The sequence below is a fragment of the Atractosteus spatula genome, chromosome 5 (assembly GCF_055471065.1).
Source record: "Atractosteus spatula isolate fAtrSpa1 chromosome 5, fAtrSpa1.hap1, whole genome shotgun sequence".
Taxonomy (NCBI): Eukaryota; Metazoa; Chordata; class Actinopteri; order Semionotiformes; family Lepisosteidae; genus Atractosteus; species Atractosteus spatula.
In genome coordinates this window covers 12,169,325-12,187,521 of record NC_142710.1, presented here as the reverse complement: position 1 = coordinate 12,187,521, position 18,197 = coordinate 12,169,325, and the positions used below count along the sequence as shown (strand labels likewise).

Below are 18,197 nucleotides of genomic sequence, written 5' to 3'. Positions count from 1 at the left end.
GTCCAGTCAGACCAGTCTAGTCTGGAGAGTCTCACACTGCTGTCAGTGTCAGTAATTATGATCTCAGTTACTAACTAATCAAGATCACAGTAAAATCAGTATCCGTTCTTAAAAAGAATTAATGCATTAAAAGAGTATACAGGTATTTGTACCTTTCTGAAGAGTTTAAATTGAACTCATCTGTTGTTTTACGGCGGTACGATTATTATTATTATTATTATTATTATTATTATTATTGAAGTAGCTGCATAATAGAATCGTTGTTTTTAATATAACTGCATGTCTATCATCGCAGTAACTTGGACTCGTCTCTTTAACAACCATAAGTAATATCAGTACATACCAAAATACACAGGCAAATACCGACACACCAGTGCAACTATTCAGGCAATAATCGGGCACCTCAGCTCGGGGCCTCACTGGCCGTTTCCATGTGCCTTGTGGGATTGTAGTGTATTTTAGATCGTAGACTAAACAAATAAATTGTGAATTCAGATCGCAGTTGCGCCTACAATCTCGGGGGCGTGTTGTTTCGCTCTTACAATATGCTTTGAAAAATAAAAAAGGCTTTACTGTTTTAATGCCGACCCTAAAACTACGCTTCCCAACAGGCATCGCGCCTCCAACATGTCTACTTCCGTCTCCCGGAGCCTCCGCATCGCGGGGCCTTCTGGTCAATGTAGTTTGCGCCGGTGGGATTAATGGAGCTTCACGGCGGAGAGGAATGGCTAAGAAATGTGTACGAAGCGATCGGGTTCATTGAGGCGTAGAGGCCAGTTATTCGAGCTATGGGTGCCGTCCACATCCCCCTGACACGTGAACCGCAAGGTGTCGGGAGAAAGGGGAACGGAAACAGTGTTATGGAGAGGAAAATGATATATATATACATGGGATGTTATCATAGGAACGTACATACTCTGTATGACTCAAGCGGCACACGGAGACTCGCTTTACCACCGCAGGCTTCGTTTAAATAAAACGTTTTCTCGTGCGTCTCCAAACGGAGGAGCTGGGGAAAAAAAAAACCAACCACTTGTGCCCACGATTTAATTCCCCCTCTCTCCATAGCCAGAGCAGATCCGCGTTCGCCTTTTCCGACAGCTCCCCGCCGGCAACGCGCAGAGCGGGGGGACGTACCTCGGTCTCTCCCGCTGTCCAGAGTCGCCCAGACTTGAGCCCAAGCGGGGTCTTTTGGGTTTTTTTTTTTATTCCGGCGTTTTTTTGCCTGCGCCTCGGGAGCTGGGGCACTTTAATGGGAGGTGTCGGGAGGGGGCGAGGGGGGTGTGAGGTGGGGAGGCGGCCGCACTGGGGAGCTGTCGTCTGTTTACTACGACAGAGAGGGGAAAGACGGGAGAAAGAGAGAGAGAGAGAAAAAAGTTTTCAGTAGGTTTTAAAGAGCAAGAGGAAGCGTGCGGGCTGAACCGCCGACCATGCAGGTAACTGGGCTGTCGTTGCGCTGCCGCTAATTAAACCAGAATAGCGCCGCTCCTCAAACCGGGGGAGTCCGACGGATCCTGCTTGCGCCGTGCAGCCGCCGGGAGACCATGAGCGCCGGACCCGAAAACGTACATTTGGACGTGTGTATTTCGGTGCGTTTCGTGCAATCGTGTGCCTGCCTGCCAGAAATTCCCCAAACTTTTTCTCCTCTTTTCCGTCTCTCCGAGCGGAGCTCCCCTCCTCCTCCTCCTCCTCTCCTCTCTCTTCCCTCCCCCGGGTCGCGCCGTGTCCGGGCGAGATCGGGCTCGACCTGGCGGTGCGTGTTTCTCCCCTCTTCCCCGACACGGTTGCTGGGACGGGGGGGGGCTCCGTGGGGTTGGGAAGCCGTCAAAAGTAAATGAACAGACCCGCACGGTCGCTTTTTTTTTCCCTCCGAGAGAGGTGGTAGTACCGGGAGCGGAGGGTATTCGGGGGGAGGGCGACAGTTGAAGAGGTGGGGGTGTTAATAAAAATACATTTATATGTTTTTGGAGGTGGTCGTAGGGTGGTGGGGGGGGGGGGGTGCGTGGATATATATATATGTGTGTGTTTGTGGAGGAGGGGTGAGGGGGGATCGAGAGTGTTTTCTTCGCGGCACATCTGCACGGAGTCAAATTTATTAATTACAGCAGGAGGCGAGCCGACGGTAGGCCTCCGCTGGTGTCGGCGCCCGGCCGGCGGTCGGTGAAGCGCCGCTCGCCGGCTGACAGCGCTCAGCCGCGGGGTGAGGGCACTACTCGAGGCCCAGGATGGGAGAGGGGTCCCCTTGCTGGTTAAGGAGAGGGGGGGGGACGTTGTGTTGTTTTTAATTTTGGAAGTCGTCCGTATTATATAACCCTGCTTGTGGTTTGGTGCCTTTTTCTGTGGTTATGTTTTCAATATGTGTGTTTAATCTGGGCTGGTTTTGATAACATTGGAAGGAGTTGTTGTTGTTGGGTTGTTAAGTCATAGAAGTGTGAATTTGGGGTTGTTGTTTTTTTTTTTTTTAATTTTTCCCATTTTTCATTAACGCGATGTGTTCACCGTTAAATTTTTTTTTTTAAAAAAAGATCGGCTTTCCTTACGCTAACCGAGGCTGCGGTCTCCCCGCTGATGGTGCGGTAATCCGGGTGTTCCGTCTCCGACCGAGACGGGTGCCGGGCGGGACTCGGGAGAGACTCTGACCCGGCCGGGTCTCCGCGTCTCGTCGGTCCCTGCCTGGTATGTGGAAATCGCGGTGAACCGGTTGGGTTGAAGATACGGGCGAGAAAAACCGGTATCCTTGTTGTATGATGGCCAGACCACCCGTCAGCTTTTCAAAAAGCATTCTTGTGACCTTTGGTGTTTTTTTTTTGTAGTGAGAAAAGAAAACGGTCGTAGGCGCCCTCGCAAGAAAATAAAGCTGAGGAAACATTAGGCAATTAGGCAAGGTGGGATGAATTAATTAAGCCCTGGTTTAATTAGCAGTGGGGCGCCTGTCGTTCGCAGGCTGTTGTGTTTGGGAGTCGGTGCCGTATTTTGAAGGGGTTAAGTGTCCTCAACTGGCAGATTGCGGTGCGATGGCGATTATATGATAATTTCTCTTTCAGCGGGACGTTATCACATTGCGAAATGTCCCTGCTGTTCAGTAAAAAATAACAGCGAGAGAGAGAGACAGCCACGCGTTTATGAGCCTGTTTTAATTTACTGGAGCACACCGGCGGCGAGTTTTTATGTAACACTTCCCACATTGAGTTATAATGCCCCACTCCAATTCTTAACTTGTAAAGTCGAGAGACTTGGGTGGTGGTGGTGGTGGTGGGGGGAATAATTAGGGACAGATTTGTCTTTTTTGTGTGTGTGCCGGAATCGTGACACTTCAACGTCGCCCCCGACGCGACTTCGTCTGGAGTGAAAATGCGAGTTCGGGATCAGTTGATTTTTTTTTTTAACATTTTCTTTTTCTTCTTTCTAGTTGTTGATCTGTGCGGTCGGGGCGCTCTGTGGTGTCTGCGGGCTCCTGGGCCGCTCTCTCGGATTGTGTTTGTGTTTGTTGTTGTTGTTGTTGTTGGGGTCGGCGGTTGCAGTTGCGGTGTTTGAAATCAGAGGCGGAGGGCAGTTCTGTTCACGCGGCCCGGCGCGTTCCCAGCCGATCCGGTCCCGCGCCGGGCTTTGATCTCCCCGGGCCGGCCGGGCTGGAGAGGGAGGGGAGGGGGGGGCGGCTGATGACGCGGTGACTGTAAGGAGACCCTTCCTCCCCCGGGGCTGGGCTCCCGTCACGGGCAGCTCGTCACCTGTCCCCCCCCCCCCCCCACCCCGCCTGTCGCGCGCGCGGTGGGCAGGGTGCGGGTGTACAGAGGTCATGAATGCACGCGCCGCGCCGGGGAGGCTGTTGGAGAGTCCGTGGGGGGGGGGCTCGGTTCCCAAACTTTCCCAGCTCTTGTGTCGGTGTGAAAACTCGGGATTTGAGGAAGACGACGTCGGCTCGGGGGGGGTGGGTGGAGTTCAACTCGAGCGCCCGGCTTGGGGGAATCAGAGTTGCAGCCCGCCCCTCCCGCCGGCTTAATGACTTAATTGGTTCAATTATGTGCGCAATTGGGTCTGTTTCAGTTGTGTTTGTGTTTCTCTCTCTCTCTCTCTCTCTCCGTGTGTGGGTGAGAGGGAGAGAGATGTGCCGGTTCAGGAGAAGCGGGAGAGATGCACCTGTCCGGTCTGGCGCGGTGATGAAGTATAACTGAGATCTCCGGATCTCTCCTCGCCGGAGAAGCTCCTCTTCCTCTGTGGGCTTCTGTGCCGGGTTCTGGTGTTTTTTAGAAGGGATAATCTGATAACAGTTTTCCGCGGAATGTGAGCTCTGAAAGAGAGCTTTTTTTTAAAAAAAGTTTGAATGCATTCCCTAACGTTATGCTTTTAGTATTCAGTAAAATAAAGAATTACAGCAGTGCTGTTTTTTTCAGCAGTTTTAAGGACAAGAATAGAGATTTAGACCTCTGTGTCCTGACCGCTGGTCAGTCCAGACCCCAGGACACTGTCAGTAAGAGTAGGAGTGTCCCGACTGGTCAGTCCAGATCCCAGGACACTGTCAGTAAGAGTAGGGGTGTCCTGACTGGTCAGTCCAGACCCCAGGACACTGTCAGTAAGAGTAGGAGTGTCCTGACTGGTCAGTCCAGACCCCAGGACACTCTCAGTAAGAGTAGGGGTGTCCTGACTGGTCAGTCCAGACCCCAGGACACTGTCAGTAAGAGTAGGAGTGTCCCGACTGGTCAGTCCAGATCCCAGGACACTCTCAGTAAGAGTAGGGGTGTCCTGACTGGTCAGTCCAGATCCCAGGACACTGTCAGTAAGAGTAGGGGTGTCCTGACTGCTGGTCAGTCCAGATCCCAGGACACTGTCAGTAAGAGTAGGGGTGTCCTGACTGGTCAGTACAGATCCCAGGACACTGTCAGTAAGAGTAGGGGTGTCCTGACCGCTGGTCAGTACAGATCCCAGGACACTATCAGTAAGAGTAGGGGTGTCCTGACTGCTGGTCAGTCCAGATCCCAGGACACTGTCAGTAAGAGTAGGGGTGTCCTGACTGGTCAGTCCAGATCCCAGGACACTGTCAGTAAGAGTAGGAGTGTCCTGACTGGTCAGTCCAGACCCCAGGACACTGTCAGTAAGAGTAGGAGTGTCCTGACTGGTCAGTCCAGACCCCAGGACACTCTCAGTAAGAGTAGGGGTGTCCTGACTGGTCAGTCCAGATCACAGGACACTGTCAGTAAGAGTAGGGGTGTCCTGACTGGTCAGTCCAGATCCCAGGACACTCTCAGTAAGAGTAGGGGTGTCCTGACTGGTCAGTCCAGATCACAGGACGCTGTCAGTAAGAGTAGGGGTGTCCTGACTGCTGGTCAGTCCAGATCCCAGGACACTGTCAGTAAGAGTAGGGGTGTCCTGACTGGTCAGTACAGATCCCAGGACACTGTCAGTAAGAGTAGGGGTGTCCTGACCGCTGGTCAGTACAGATCCCAGGACACTATCAGTAAGAGTAGGGGTGTCCTGACTGCTGGTCAGTCCAGATCCCAGGACACTGTCAGTAAGAGTAGGGGTGTCCTGACTGATCAGTCCAGATCCCAGGACACTGTCAGTAAGAGTAGGGGTGTCTTGACTGGTCAGTCCAGATCCCAGGACACTGTCAGTAAGAGTAGGGGTGTCCCGACTGGTCAGTCCAGATCCCAGGACGCTGTCAGTAAGAGTAGGGGTGTCCTGACTGGTCAGTCCAGATCCCAGGACACTGTCAGTAAGAGTAGGGGTGTCCTGACTGGTCAGTCCAGATCCCAGGACACTGTCAGTAAGAGTAGGGGTGTCCTGACTGGTCAGTCCAGATCCCAGGACACTGTCAGTAAGAGTAGGGGTGTTTTGAGATTTTGTGATGGGTGGACAGACAGAGCTGTCTGGAGGATAGATTCCCTGATTAGATCTGAAAGAAACCAGTATCCGCTTTCAGCAAAGTGTGGTCAGTCGGGGTGTTTGTATTAACCCCCCCTCTCTCTCTCAGGAGGTCTCGGGTGCGAGTGTGGACGGCCGTGCCGACGGGGCGACTGTGTGGATCTGCCCCCTGTGTCAGCGCAGTCTTGGGGACAGGCAAGCCCTCTCCGACCACCTGACTGTGGGACACAGCGTGCTGCCTGCCTGTCTGAACAGACTGCTGGAAACTGTGAGGCTCTGTCTGTCTGTCTGTCTGTCTGTCTGTCTGTCTGTCTGTCTGTCTGTCTGTCTGTCTGTCTGTCTGTCTGTCTGTCTGTCTGTCTGTCTGTGTCAGGGGCGTGTCAGTGGGGGGACAGTGTGTCAGGGGCGTGTCAGTGGGGGGACAGTGTGTGTTAGGGGCGTGTCAGTGGTATCTCAGTGGGGGGACAGTGTGTCCGGGGCGTGTCAGTGGTATCTCAGTGGGGGACAGTGTGTCAGTGGTATCTCAGTGGGGGACAGTGTGTGTCAGGGGCGTGTCAGTGGTATCTCAGTGGGGGGACAGTGTGTGTCAGGGGCGTGTCAGTGGGGGGACAGTGTGTGTCAGGGGCGTGTCAGTGCTATCTCAGTGTTGTGTGGTGATTTTACAGTCTTTCTCCCTCTGCAGGCAGCCCCAGTGTCCCGTGCCACTGGAGAGGAAGAGACCAGGGCAGCCAGCAGCGGAGGTGAGAGACTTCTTGGGGTCAGGTGTTACAAGGAGATGGCTACCTATGCTTGATTCTGCTGCATGTCTTCCACCTGTCCCTGTCCATCAGCTGTTTCTCTGTTCATGTCCAATTCTCTTCTTATCTCGGTCAGTATGTGGGTCAGTCTGCCCTCTCTCTCAGTGCAGTGTTAATGTACTGGAGTGTCCAGTCAGTCAGTGTGTCTGTATGAACCCCTCTCTCTCAGTGCAGTGTTAATGTACTGGAGTGTCCAGTCAGTCAGTGTGTCTGTATGAACCCCTCTCTCTCAGTGCAGTGTTAATGTACTGGAGTGTCCAGTCAGTCAGTGTGTCTGTATGAACCCCTCTCTCTCAGTGCAGTGTTAATGTACTGGAGTGTCCAGTCAGTGTGTCTGTATGAACCCCTCTCTCTCAGTGCAGTGTTAATGTACTGGAGTGTCCAGTCAGTCAGTGTGTCCGTATGAACCCCTTTCTCTCAGTGCAGTGTTAATGTACTGGAGTGTCCAGTCAGTGTGTCTGTATGAACCCCTCTCTCTCAGTGCAGTGTTAATGTACTGGAGTGTCCAGTCAGTGTGTCTGTATGAACCCCTCTCTCTCAGTGCAGTGTTAATGTACTGGAGTGTCCAGTCAGTCAGTGTGTCTGTATTAACCCCTCTCTCTCAGTGCAGTGTTCATGTACTGGAGTGTCCAGTCAGTCAGTGTGTCTGTATTAACCCCTCTCTCTCAGTGCAGTGTTCATGTACTGGAGTGTCCAGTCAGTGTGTCTGTATGAACCCCTCTCTCTCAGTGCAGTGTTAATGTACTGGAGTGTCCAGTCAGTGTGTCTGTATGAACCCCTCTCTCTCAGTGCAGTGTTAATGTACTGGAGTGTCCAGTCAGTCAGTGTGTCTATATGAACCCCTCTCTCTCAGTGCAGTGTTAATGTACTGGAGTGTCCAGTCAGTCAGTGTGTCTGTATGAACCCCTCTCTCTCAGTGCAGTGTTAATGTACTGGAGTGTCCAGTCAGTCAGTGTGTCTGTATGAACCCCTCTCTCTCAGTGCAGTGTTAATGTACTGGAGTGTCCAGTCAGTGTGTCTGCTACCAAATATCCATCTCTTTTAAGGAATGCCAATAAAGGCCAAGATAAGCTGCCTTCTAAACCAAACCTGTGGTTAAATCTTTCTCTGTCGACCCAGATGCCCTGCAGTGATATGGAACCCATCTCCCTTTTCTAAAAATACACTTGCAGACCGGGAGAGGCCATTTTTAACTGAAGGATTCTTCATACAGGAAATCCGACTTTCCTACAATCCCCAGAATAGCAAGCTCTCTTCACAGGGTTCAAAGTTCTTGGCTCCAGCCTGGTTTTGCCAGGTGATCTCTCTCTCGTCCCTTATCCTCCTTCACTTCATTCTTTCATTCCCCTCTTCCTGGGCTGTTGGTTGACACTTTGTCTTGTGCCCAGAGGTGAGTGACCCAAGGTGAAGCAAGGAGAGCTTCAGGAGTGCTGTGATCAGTGGGTCTGAGGCAGGTGGCATCTCTCATGCTTGAAGCTGGAGATGTTGACACCTGCCAGGTGTTACCTGTCATTTCGGGGTTCACTCCCTCACAGTGTTATAACGTCTCTCCCTGTCCCCCCCTCTCAGGTGCTCCCTCTTCCCAGACAGTCTCCGATCCTCCGCCCTCAGCCCCAGCGGCTCAGCCCTGCTCTCCCTCGCCCCCTGAGCCGCAGCAGAAGTCCCCGGGCCCCGGGGACGGGGGTCCCACCAGCCCGGACGGAGAGGGGTCCCGGGTCACAGTAGCTGCCCACCCAGACAGCCCCGCCGAGGAAGAGGAGAAGGTGGAGGAAGGCGCTGTGGCCCCCGCGGGAGTGGACGGGTCCCAGAGCGAGCCTTCGGGGCCCCAGGCAGGGGCCGCGTCCCCCGGCGCCCCCGACGGCGAGCCCCCAAAACCCGCGAGGACTGGGGCGCCCCCGGGGCCCCCGCAGGACGCCGCGCGCCCCTTCAAGTGCAACGCCTGCCTGGAGTCCTTCCCCTCCAAGAGCGCCCTGGGGGTCCACTACAGCTCCCCCGGCCACCTGCACCGCATGCACGCGGGGGAGGAGGGCGCCCCGGCGCCGCCCCGCCCCTTCCTGTCCAGCAAGCCCTACCAGTGCGCGCTCTGCCGCGTCTCCTACAACCACGCCTTCACGCTGGAGAGCCACCTGCGCTCCGTGCTGCACCAGACGCGCTGCCGCGACGCCGGGAATTCTGGGAGCGCCAAGGGCGCCGCCGGGGACCAGCACCAGCAGGCGGCGGCGGCGGCAGCGGCGGCGGCGCCCGTGACGACCAAAGAGGGGGACAGGCAGCGCTCCGCTGCGCTCCCGGCGCCCCTGCTGTCTTCCTCCCCGGCCCTCTCGCTCCTCTCCTCCCCCGTGGCCTCCGCCCAGGCCGTGTCCGCCTTCCTCACCCTCCTCACCTCCTCCTCCTCCTCCTCGCCCTCGCCCTCGCCCTCCCCCTCCTCCCCCGCCGCCGCCGCCCCCCCGCAGCAGCTGCTGCTGCCCCTCTTCCTGAACGGGCTGGCGGCCGGCGCCGGCCAGGACTCCCCCGCGGTCCTGGCCCAGTCCCTGCCCCTGCTGGGGCTCGGCCCGGCCCAGCAGGCCCTGCTGGCCCAGAGGCAGGCCTGCGCGGCGGCGGCGGCGGCGGCGGCGGCGGCGGGAACAGCAGCACCTCCCCGCTCGCCGGAGGAGAGGGGCGGGGCAGACGGGGCGGGGTCCACAGAGCCCGAAGGGGAGGGGCCGCCAGAGGGGCGGAGTCCCGAGCTCGGGGGCGAGGCCGAGGGAGAGGAGGAAGGAGCGGGAGCCGAGGCGGAGAGAGAAGAGGGCGAGGCGACCCCCGCGGGAGAGCAAAGGAGCGCGGCGCCCGGCGGGAAGGAGAGGGAGGAGGAGAGCAGCAGCAGCAGCAGCAGCAGCAGCAGCAGCAGCAGCAGGAGCAGGAGGAGGAGGAAGAAGAGGACCAGCAGCAGCAGCAGGAGGAAGGGGAGAGGTTGAAGGGAGAGGAAGATCGCGATCCTGACGCCAGCGGTGAGGGAGAGAGCAAGAGCGCGGCGGCGGCGGCGTGCCGGGAGGCGGAAGAGGGCCGTTCCGGGACCCGGCCCCGGCCCGAGCCCCCCGAGCCCGAGCTGTCGGAGTTCCAGTCGCAGGTGCTGTGGGCCTTCCTGGAGTCGCGGCGCGGGGCCGCCAGCCCCCTGCGCGACGAGGACTGCGAGGCCCTGGCCCGGGTCGCCGGCATGAGGCAGGGCGAGGTGAGGCAGTGGCTGGAGGCCGCCCGGAGCTGGGGGGGGGCCAGGGAGCAGAGCCCCGCCTGCGGGGGGAGGGCCCCGGCGGGAGGGGGCGGGGCCGACCCGGAGGGGGCGGGGGACCAGCTCGCCATGGACCTGTCGCGCGGCCGGGAGCGGGGCCGGGAGAGCCCGCCGGAGTCCTGCCTGACCTCGGACTCGGAGCTGGACGGCGTGTACACCTCGGTCATCGTCACGGACGACGAGGGCAGCTCGGACGGCTCGCTGAGGGAGGAGCCCCCCAGCCCCGGGGCCGAGGCGGAGGACAGGGGGCGGGGCCGGGGCATGGTGCTGCGCTCCTCCACCGTCTTCCTCTCGGACGCCGAGGAGGAGGAGGAGGAGGAGGAAGAGGGCGGGGGCGAGAGGGCGGCAGCCCCCCGGCGGGCGAGGAGGAAGAGGAAGGAGGAGGATGAGGAGGAGGCGGCCCTGAAGAGGGAGCGGATGGACTCGGACGTGGACCTGGAGCTGGACGCCGTGGCCGACCCCCCCGCGCCGCCGCCGCCGCCGCCGCCCCCCCCGCCGGGCGCCGTGGTCTTCGTCCCGCAGCGCAGGGTCCTGCAGCCCCTGCCCCTGCGGCTGCCCTTCCTCAGCCCCTACATCATCTCCGTGCCGCCGGGCGCCGTGGCGCTGGGGGGGCTGGCCGACGCCAAGCGGGACGGGGAGCGCGGCCGCAGGAGGCCTGGGGGGCCCCCCGCCTTCCCCACCCCCCCGGCCATCACCCGCTGCTCGGCGCCCTTCCCCGACCCCCTGAACGCGCCCCCGCCCGCCCCGCCGGGCCCCGCCACGCCGCCCCCGCTCCCGCCGCTGCCCAACGGCGCGGCCTGCGAGATGGCGCTGGACCTCAGCCTGGGCAAGAGCCACGGCTCCTCCTCTTCCTCCTCCTCCTCCTCCTCCTCCTCCTCCTCGGGCTCTGCCGGCGACCAGGCGGCATCGACGACGACGACGGCGGCGGCGGCGGCGAGGACGACGGCGGCGGCGGCGGCTCCGCCCCGCAGGGGGACGGGGGCGGCCGACGGCCCGACGCTGAGCGCCGCCGCGGCCGCGCGGCTCAAGCCGGAGCCGGCCGGCGGGAGCAGTAACGGCGCGGGAGGCGGCGGGAGGGCCGGCGCGCTCCTGCTCCGGGACGAGCGGGACAAGGAGCGGGAGCCCAGCCAGAGGCACCCACGGGCCCGCCGGTACCGGGACATGCGGCGCTCGCGGACCATCATCCAGAGCGAGCAGCTGGACGTGCTGTACGGCTGCTACTTCAAGGACCCGAACCCGGGCAAGCACGAGTTCGAGCGCATCTCCGAGTGGGTGCAGCTGCCCAAGAAGGTGGTCCAGATCTGGTTCCAGAACATGCGGGCCCGCGAGCGCAAGGGCGAGGTCCGCTTCATCAGCGACGGCACGCTGGCGGCCGTGGGCAAGCCGCTCATCAAGTTCACCTGGCCGCTCACGCTGCCCATCTTCACCAGCAGCCCCGGCGCCACCGCCGCGCTGGGCCCGCCCGCCCGCCGGGCCGAGCCCGGGGGCGCCGAGGGGGACGAGGCCTCGGGCAGCTCCGCGCGCGCCGGCGCCAGGGCCGCCAAGCCCGAGGGCGCCAGCCCCGGCCCCGTCGCCCTGGCGCCCAAGCCCCTGCCGGACGGCTCCTCCGTGCTGGTGGTGGCGCCCAAGCCGCTGGCCCGCCCCGCCGCGCCCCCGTGCCCCGCGCCCAAGCGGAAGAGGGGCGCCGGCGGGGGGCGGGGGCAGGAGGAGGGGGACGAGGACGAGAAGAGCGAGGAGGAGGAGGAAGGCGCCACCGAGAGACGAGGAGGGGGGAGCGGCCGGGCGGCGGCGAGGGCGCCCCCTGCTGCCGACCACCGCTCGGCGTGGCCCAGGAGGAACGGCTGGCCGGCGAGCGGCGGCGGCGGCGGCGGCGGGGACTGGGGCCGGACCTCCAGCTTCAAGATCAACACGCTGTCCCGCGAGCAGCTGGGCCTGTCGGCCGCCCGGGCCCCCGCCCCTGCCCCCACCCCCGCCAAGCCCCAGCCGGCGGCCCGCGCCGCGGCCAGCCCGCAGGGGGGGGGCCTGCTCGTGCAGCAGGCCGCGCCGCGCCGGCCCCGCACCCACCTCACCTCGCTGCAGCTCTCCATCCTGCAGTCCTGCTACGAGACCTGCCCCAACCCCAACGCGCTGGAGTGCGAGACGGTGGGCGGCGAGCTGGGCCTGCCGCTGAAGGTCGTGCAGATCTGGTTCCAGAACACGCGCGCCAAGGAGAAGCGCTGGCGGCTGCAGCAGCAGAAGCAGGTGAGTCCGCTCCGGCGCGCCGTGATCCGCTCCGGGTCTTACAGTGCTGTAGGTCAGACTCCAGTGTGCAGCTCCTCTCCACTCTGATCCACTCCGGGTCTTACAGTGTTGTAGGTCAGACTCCAGTGTGCAGCTCCTCTCCGCTCTGATCCGCTTCGGGTCTTACAGTGCTGTAGGTCAGACTCCAGTGTGCAGCTCCTCTCTGCTCTGATCCGCTCCGGGTCTTACAGTGCTGTAGGTCACACTCCAGTGTGCAGCTCCTCTCCGCTCTGATCCGCTCCGGGTCTTACAGTGCTGTAGGTCAGACTCCAGTGTGCAGCTCCTCTCTGCTCTGATCCGCTCCGGGTCTTACAGTGCTGTAGGTCACACTCCAGTGTGCAGCTCCTCTCCGCTCTGATCCGCTCCGGGTCTTACAGTGCTGTAGGTCAGACTCCAGTGTGCAGCTCCTCTCTGCTCTGGGTCTTACAGTGTTGTAGGTCAGACTCCAGTGTGCAGCTCCTCTCCGCTCTGATCCACTCCGGGTCTTACAGTGCTGTAGGTCAGACTCCAGTGTGTAGCTCCTCTCCGCTCTGATCCGCTCCGGGTCTTACAGTGCCGTAGGTCAGACTCCAGTGTGCAGCTCCTCTCCGCTCTGATCCGCTCCGGGTCTTACAGTGCTGTAGGTCAGACTCCAGTGTGCAGCTCCTCTCCGCTCTGATCCGCTCCGGGTCTTACAGTGCTGTAGGTCAGACTCCAGTGTGCAGCTCCTCTATGCTCTGATCCGCTCCGGGTCTTACAGTGCTGTAGGTCAGACTCCAGTGTGCAGCTCCGCTCTGATCCGCTCCGGGTCTTACAGTGCCGTAGGTCAGACTCCAGTGTGCAGCTCCTCTCCGCTCTGATCCACTCCGGGTCTTATAGTGCCGTAGGTCAGACTCCAGTGTGCAGCTCCTCTCCGCTCTGATCCACTCCGGGTCTTACAGTGCTGTAGCTCAGACTCCAGTGTACAGCTCCTCTCCGCTCTGATCCACTCCGGGTCTTACAGTGCTGTAGCTCAGACTCCAGTGTACAGCTCCTCTCCGCTCTGATCTGCTCCGGGTCTTACAGTGCTGTAGGTCAGACTCCAGTGTGCAGCTCCTCTCCGCTCTGATCCACTCCGGGTCTTACAGTGCTGTAGCTCAGACTCCAGTGTGCAGCTCCTCTCTGCTCTGGGTCTTACAGTGCTGTAGGTCAGACTCCAGTGTGCAGCTCCGCTCTGATCCGCTCCGGGTCTTACAGTGCCGTAGGTCAGACTCCAGTGTGCAGCTCCTCTCCGCTCTGATCCGCTCCGGGTCTTACAGTGCTGTAGCTCAGAACCAGTGTGCAGCTCCTCTCTGCTCTGGTTCTTACAGTGCTGTAGGTCAGACTCCAGTGTGCAGCTCCTCTCTGCTCTGGGTCTTACAGTGCTGTAGGTCAGACTCCAGTGTGCAGCTCCTCTCTGCTCTGGGTCTTACAGTGCTGTAGGTCAGACTCCAGTGTGCAGCTCCTCTCCGCTCTGATCCGCTCCGGGTCTTACAGTGCTGTAGGTCGGACTCCAGTGTGCAGCTCCTCTCCGCTCTGATCCGCTCCAGGTGTTACAGTGTTGTAGGTCACACTCCAGTGTGCAGCTCCTCTCCGCTCTGATCCGCTCCGGGTCTTACAGTGTTGTAGGTCACACTCCAGTGTGCAGCTCCTCTCCGCTCTGATCCGCTCCGGGTCTTACAGTGCCGTAGGTCAGACTCCAGTGTGCAGCTCCTCTCCGCTCTGATCCGCTCCGGGTCTTACAGTGCTGTAGGTCAGACTCCAGTGTGCAGCTCCTCTCCGCTCTGATCCGCTCCGGGTCTTACAGTGCTGTAGGTCAGACTCCAGTGTGCAGCTCCTCTATGCTCTGATCCGCTCCGGGTCTTACAGTGTTGTAGGTCAGACTCCAGTGTGCAGCTCCTCTCCGCTCTGATCCGCTCCGGGTCTTACAGTGCTGTAGGTCAGACTCCAGTGTGCAGCTCCTCTATGCTCTGATCCGCTCCGGGTCTTACAGTGCTGTAGGTCAGACTCCAGTGTGCAGCTCCTCTCCGCTCTGATCCGCTCCGGGTCTTACAGTGTTGTAGGTCACACTCCAGTGTGCAGCTCCTCTCCGCTCTGATCCGCTCCGGGTCTTACAGTGCCGTAGGTCAGACTCCAGTGTGCAGCTCCTCTCCGCTCTGATCCGCTCCGGGTCTTACAGTGCCGTAGGTCAGACTCCAGTGTGCAGCTCCTCTCCGCTGTGATCCGCTCCGGGTCTTACAGTGCCGTAGCTCAGACTCCAGTTTGCAGCTCCTCTCCGCTCTGATCCGCTCCGGGTCTTACAGTGCCGTAGGTCAGACTCCAGTGTGCAGCTCCTCTCCGCTCTGATCCGCTCCGGGTCTTACAGTGCCGTAGCTCAGACTCCAGTGTGCAGCTCCTCTCCGCTCTGATCTGCTCCGGGTCTTACAGTGCTGTAGCTCAGACTCCAGTGTGCAGCTCCTCTCCGCTCTGATCTGCTCCAGGTCTTACAGTGCTGTAGCTCAGACTCCAGTGTGCAGCTCCTCTCCGCTCTGATCTGCTCCGGGTCTTACAGTGCTGTAGGTCAGACTCCAGTGTGCAGCTCCTCTCCGCTCTGATCCGCTCCGGGTCTTACAGTGCTGTAGCTCAGACTCCAGTGTGCAGCTCCTCTCCGCTCTGATCCGCTCCGGGTCTTACAGTGCTGTAGCTCAGACTCCAGTGTGCAGCTCCTCTCCGCTCTGATCCGCTCCGGGTCTTACAGTGCTGTAGCTCAGACTCCAGTGTGCAGCTCCTCTCCGCTCTGATCCGCTCCGGGTCTTACAGTGCTGTAGGTCAGACGCTGGCCTGTGCTTGTGATGTAGAAAGTGACCTCTGACCTGTATCTCTCCCTCGCGCAGGGCTCGGGCTCCAGCCCGGGCGAGGCGGGCCGCAAGGTGGACACCAGCTCGGGCGGCTTCCTGCTCTACAACGCCCTGCGCGCCAACCGGCCCATCCTGCCCAAGCCCGTGCAGCTGACAGTGGTGGAGCCGGCTCAGCCGCCGGCGCTGGGCCAGCCCCCGGGCCGCGAGACGCTGCGGGGGCGCTGCGAGGCCTGCGGCGTGAGCTTCGAGTCGCGGGCGGCCGGCCGGGCCCACGTCTTCTCGCCCGAGCACCTGGCCACGCTGCGCAAGACCAACTTCGGCCAGCCGCCCGCCCTGCTGCCCGCCGGCGCCGGCGCTGGCGCCCTCTCGTCCTCCGCCTCCTCCTCCCCGGCCACCAGCGCCAGCTAGGGCCCCCGGCGCGGCCCCCTCCCAAGCGGTACTGACTCTGGTACTGGTCCGAGCCCGGGCCCGCGCGGCGGCTCACGGGCAGTGGCAGCGACGCCCCGGAGGTTTAAGAGGTACCTGCGCGGATCTGTTTTTAATCGTGTCGTGAACTGGCCTCCAGCTGACCTTCGACCCCTGCCTTTGAACACCCCCCCCCCCCCCACCCCACTCCCCTTGATTTTTGTATTTATTAACTATCGGCCGAATGTGGGGGTGATCACGTGACACCTGGGTTTGTTCTGGGGTCCCTCTTGGTGTTACCGGACCGGCCTGTGTTGGGTTCGAGCAGCCCCTTCCGGAACGCGAGACCGCCTGAGCCGACATCCCCGCCCCCCTGCGTTTTAGCGACGACTAACGGGATTAATATTTTTACGAGTTTCCTTCACGTTTCCACGCCCGCTTCCTGGACCTGGACTCGGTTCTTTTCTCTTGTTTTTAAAACCAGTTCTTCAGATGGGTCTCGTCTGTACACACTACCGGGCCCCAGCAGAACTGGACCGGGCCCCCAGCGGGCACCACGTCTCGCCCCGTGCAGAACCGACCCAGATGGGACTGGATGTGGACAATCTTGTCTTTTATAAGAAAGTATATATATAAAATGTGTATGTATGTTTAAATATTGATTCTAAAGTGGGGTTCAGACAGAACTTTTTGAAAAAAAAACTGGGTCAACTTGTCGCTGTCACCCCCACCCCCCTGCGCCCCCTCTCCTCTATCCCTGACCTCTGACCCCTCTGAGCCCCCCCTCTGGTGCGCTGGAGGGAACTCTTTTTTTAAAAGAAAAAACGGGTCGACCCCTTGTACCCCAAAAACAAACTAAAGAACTACCTGCACCTACCTGCTCCGAAACCAAACCCAGATGAGAACGAAGGAAAGTGAGGTAACAGAATGAGCAAGCACCCCCACTCTGTCTCCGTCTGCCTCAGATTAATGGGGTTCACAGATGCACCCCCACTCTGTCTCCGTCTGCCTCAAATTAATGGGGTTCACAGATGCACCCCCACTCTGTCTCCGTCTGGCTTAGATTAATGGGGTTCACAGATGCACCCCCACTCTGTCTACATCTGCCTCAGAATGATGGGGTTCACAGATGCACCCCCACTCTGTCTACATCTGCCTCAGAATGATGGGGTTCACAGATGCACCCCCACTCTGTCTCGATCTGGCTCAGACTAATGGGGTTCACAGATGCACCCCCCACTCTCTCTCTGTGTCTCCGTCTGGTTCGGTGTGAGGTGTGAGGAGTCCCCATTAGCTGGGTCTTGTGTGTCTCCTATGGACCTGCAGGCCAGGGAGAGGCCCGGTCGGGCAGGCCTGTCCACAAGCACACTGGCCTGTCCTCACACGGGCATGTCCACACTCGCGCGCTGGCCTGTCCACACACTGACATGTCCACACTCACACACGCGCCGGTCCAGCACAGCTGCGCTCCTCTGTGCTCTTGTACTCCTGCTGCGGCTCTGTTTATTTAAAATACTCCTCTCTGCTGTCCGGCGTGTCCTACTCCTGGGACACCTGTGACCGAGGTGGTCACATGACCCAGGCCCGGACTGCCCCCGGTGCGATGCAATTAAGTCAATTAAACAGTGGGGGCTGGTCACATGAGCCAGGCTCGAACCTGGGTCCGCTCGCGTGGGTGGCTCTGGATCTTGTCTGCTGCCCGTTAGGAACGCGTGTCCGCGCACACGGCCTGTCTCCCAGGAGCGGAGCCTGTGACCCACTTGCACTTGTACCATTTCCCAGCTCCTTCAGCCTGAGCGCGCCACTGCTCGTTCACCACTTTCATTACAGGAGGGCTCCCCTCACTGACACACAGCCCTGTCTGCTCAGCGTGGTCTCCCGTAGAGTCCACACACTACAGGACAGGGGACACGGTGAGAGAGAGAGGAGATCACAGAATCCTTCAGTAATAAAAAACACACAACAGGACAGGAGACACAGTGAGAGAGAGAGAGAGAAGATCACAGAGAATCCCTCAGTAATAAACACACAACAGGACAGGAGACACAGTGAGAGGGGAGATCACAGAGAATCCCTCAGTAATAAACACACAACAGGACAGGAGACAGTAAGAGAGAGGGGAGATCACAGAGAATCCCTCAGTAATAAACAGGCAATAGGACAGGAGACACTGAGGAGATCATAGGGAATCCCTCAGTAATAAACACACAACATTACAGGAGACACAGTGAGAGACGGAGATCACAGGGACTCCCTTAGTAATAAACATGCAACAGGACAGGATGTAAGGGAGATCGACACTAATGAAAATCCTTTAACACTTGATTCTCACACTACAGTATGTCACAGCTGGGCTGAGAGAGACACGGGTGGAGGAGAGATTCTTTGAAGGACACATCAATAAAAAATACTAAAGATAATTTTTGGTTTTAAGTTGTATATTATTGTTATTAATAATGTTGCTGTTAGTAATAAAACAGACAAACCATGTTTTCATTTTTTTTAAACTATAAAAGCCTGTTATTCCAAAGTTGTTATGTTCTTCTGCTGTTTTCTGTTGTTGAGAAAACCAAAAAAACCAATTGATGGTGATGAAGGGGAGGAAGATGTCTTCTGCACCGCGATGGCGGTCTGTGGTCCGCCCGGCCTGTGCATCAACTTTATACTCTAATCAATCTGTTTTCCATCGTTAGCTACACTATTCTAATGACTGCGACGATATCGCTGTCGCCGATGGGACTGGCATTGCAGCCTTGGACC

At 59.1% G+C, this 18,197-nt stretch overlaps 1 protein-coding gene across 1 annotated transcript; it reads left to right on the top strand.

The window, feature by feature from the left end:
- The first annotated feature begins 1,446 nt into the window (after window positions 1–1,446).
- Window positions 1,447–17,967, top strand: zfhx2 (zinc finger homeobox 2). The gene is made up of 6 exons (XM_088915745.1): window positions 1,447–1,589; window positions 5,969–6,127; window positions 6,542–6,599; window positions 8,226–9,203; window positions 9,239–12,159; window positions 15,069–17,967. The coding sequence occupies exons 1-6, from the start codon at window positions 1,545–1,547 to the stop codon at window positions 15,438–15,440; spliced, it is 4,533 nt and encodes a 1,510-aa protein (XP_088771871.1). The 5' UTR covers window positions 1,447–1,544; the 3' UTR covers window positions 15,441–17,967.
- The last annotated feature ends 230 nt before the right edge of the window (window positions 17,968–18,197 follow it).

Bases quoted from the DNA above. Each gene is read 5' to 3' on its own strand.
- zfhx2 (XM_088915745.1), top strand. From the start codon at position 1,545: ATGAGCGCCGGACCCGAAAACGTACATTTGGACGTGTGTATTTCG. The intron at 6,128-6,541 runs GTGAGGCTCTGT...CTCCCTCTGCAG, and splicing joins TGAACAGACTGCTGGAAACT to GCAGCCCCAGTGTCCCGTGC. The intron at 12,160-15,068 runs GTGAGTCCGCTC...TCCCTCGCGCAG, and splicing joins GGCTGCAGCAGCAGAAGCAG to GGCTCGGGCTCCAGCCCGGG.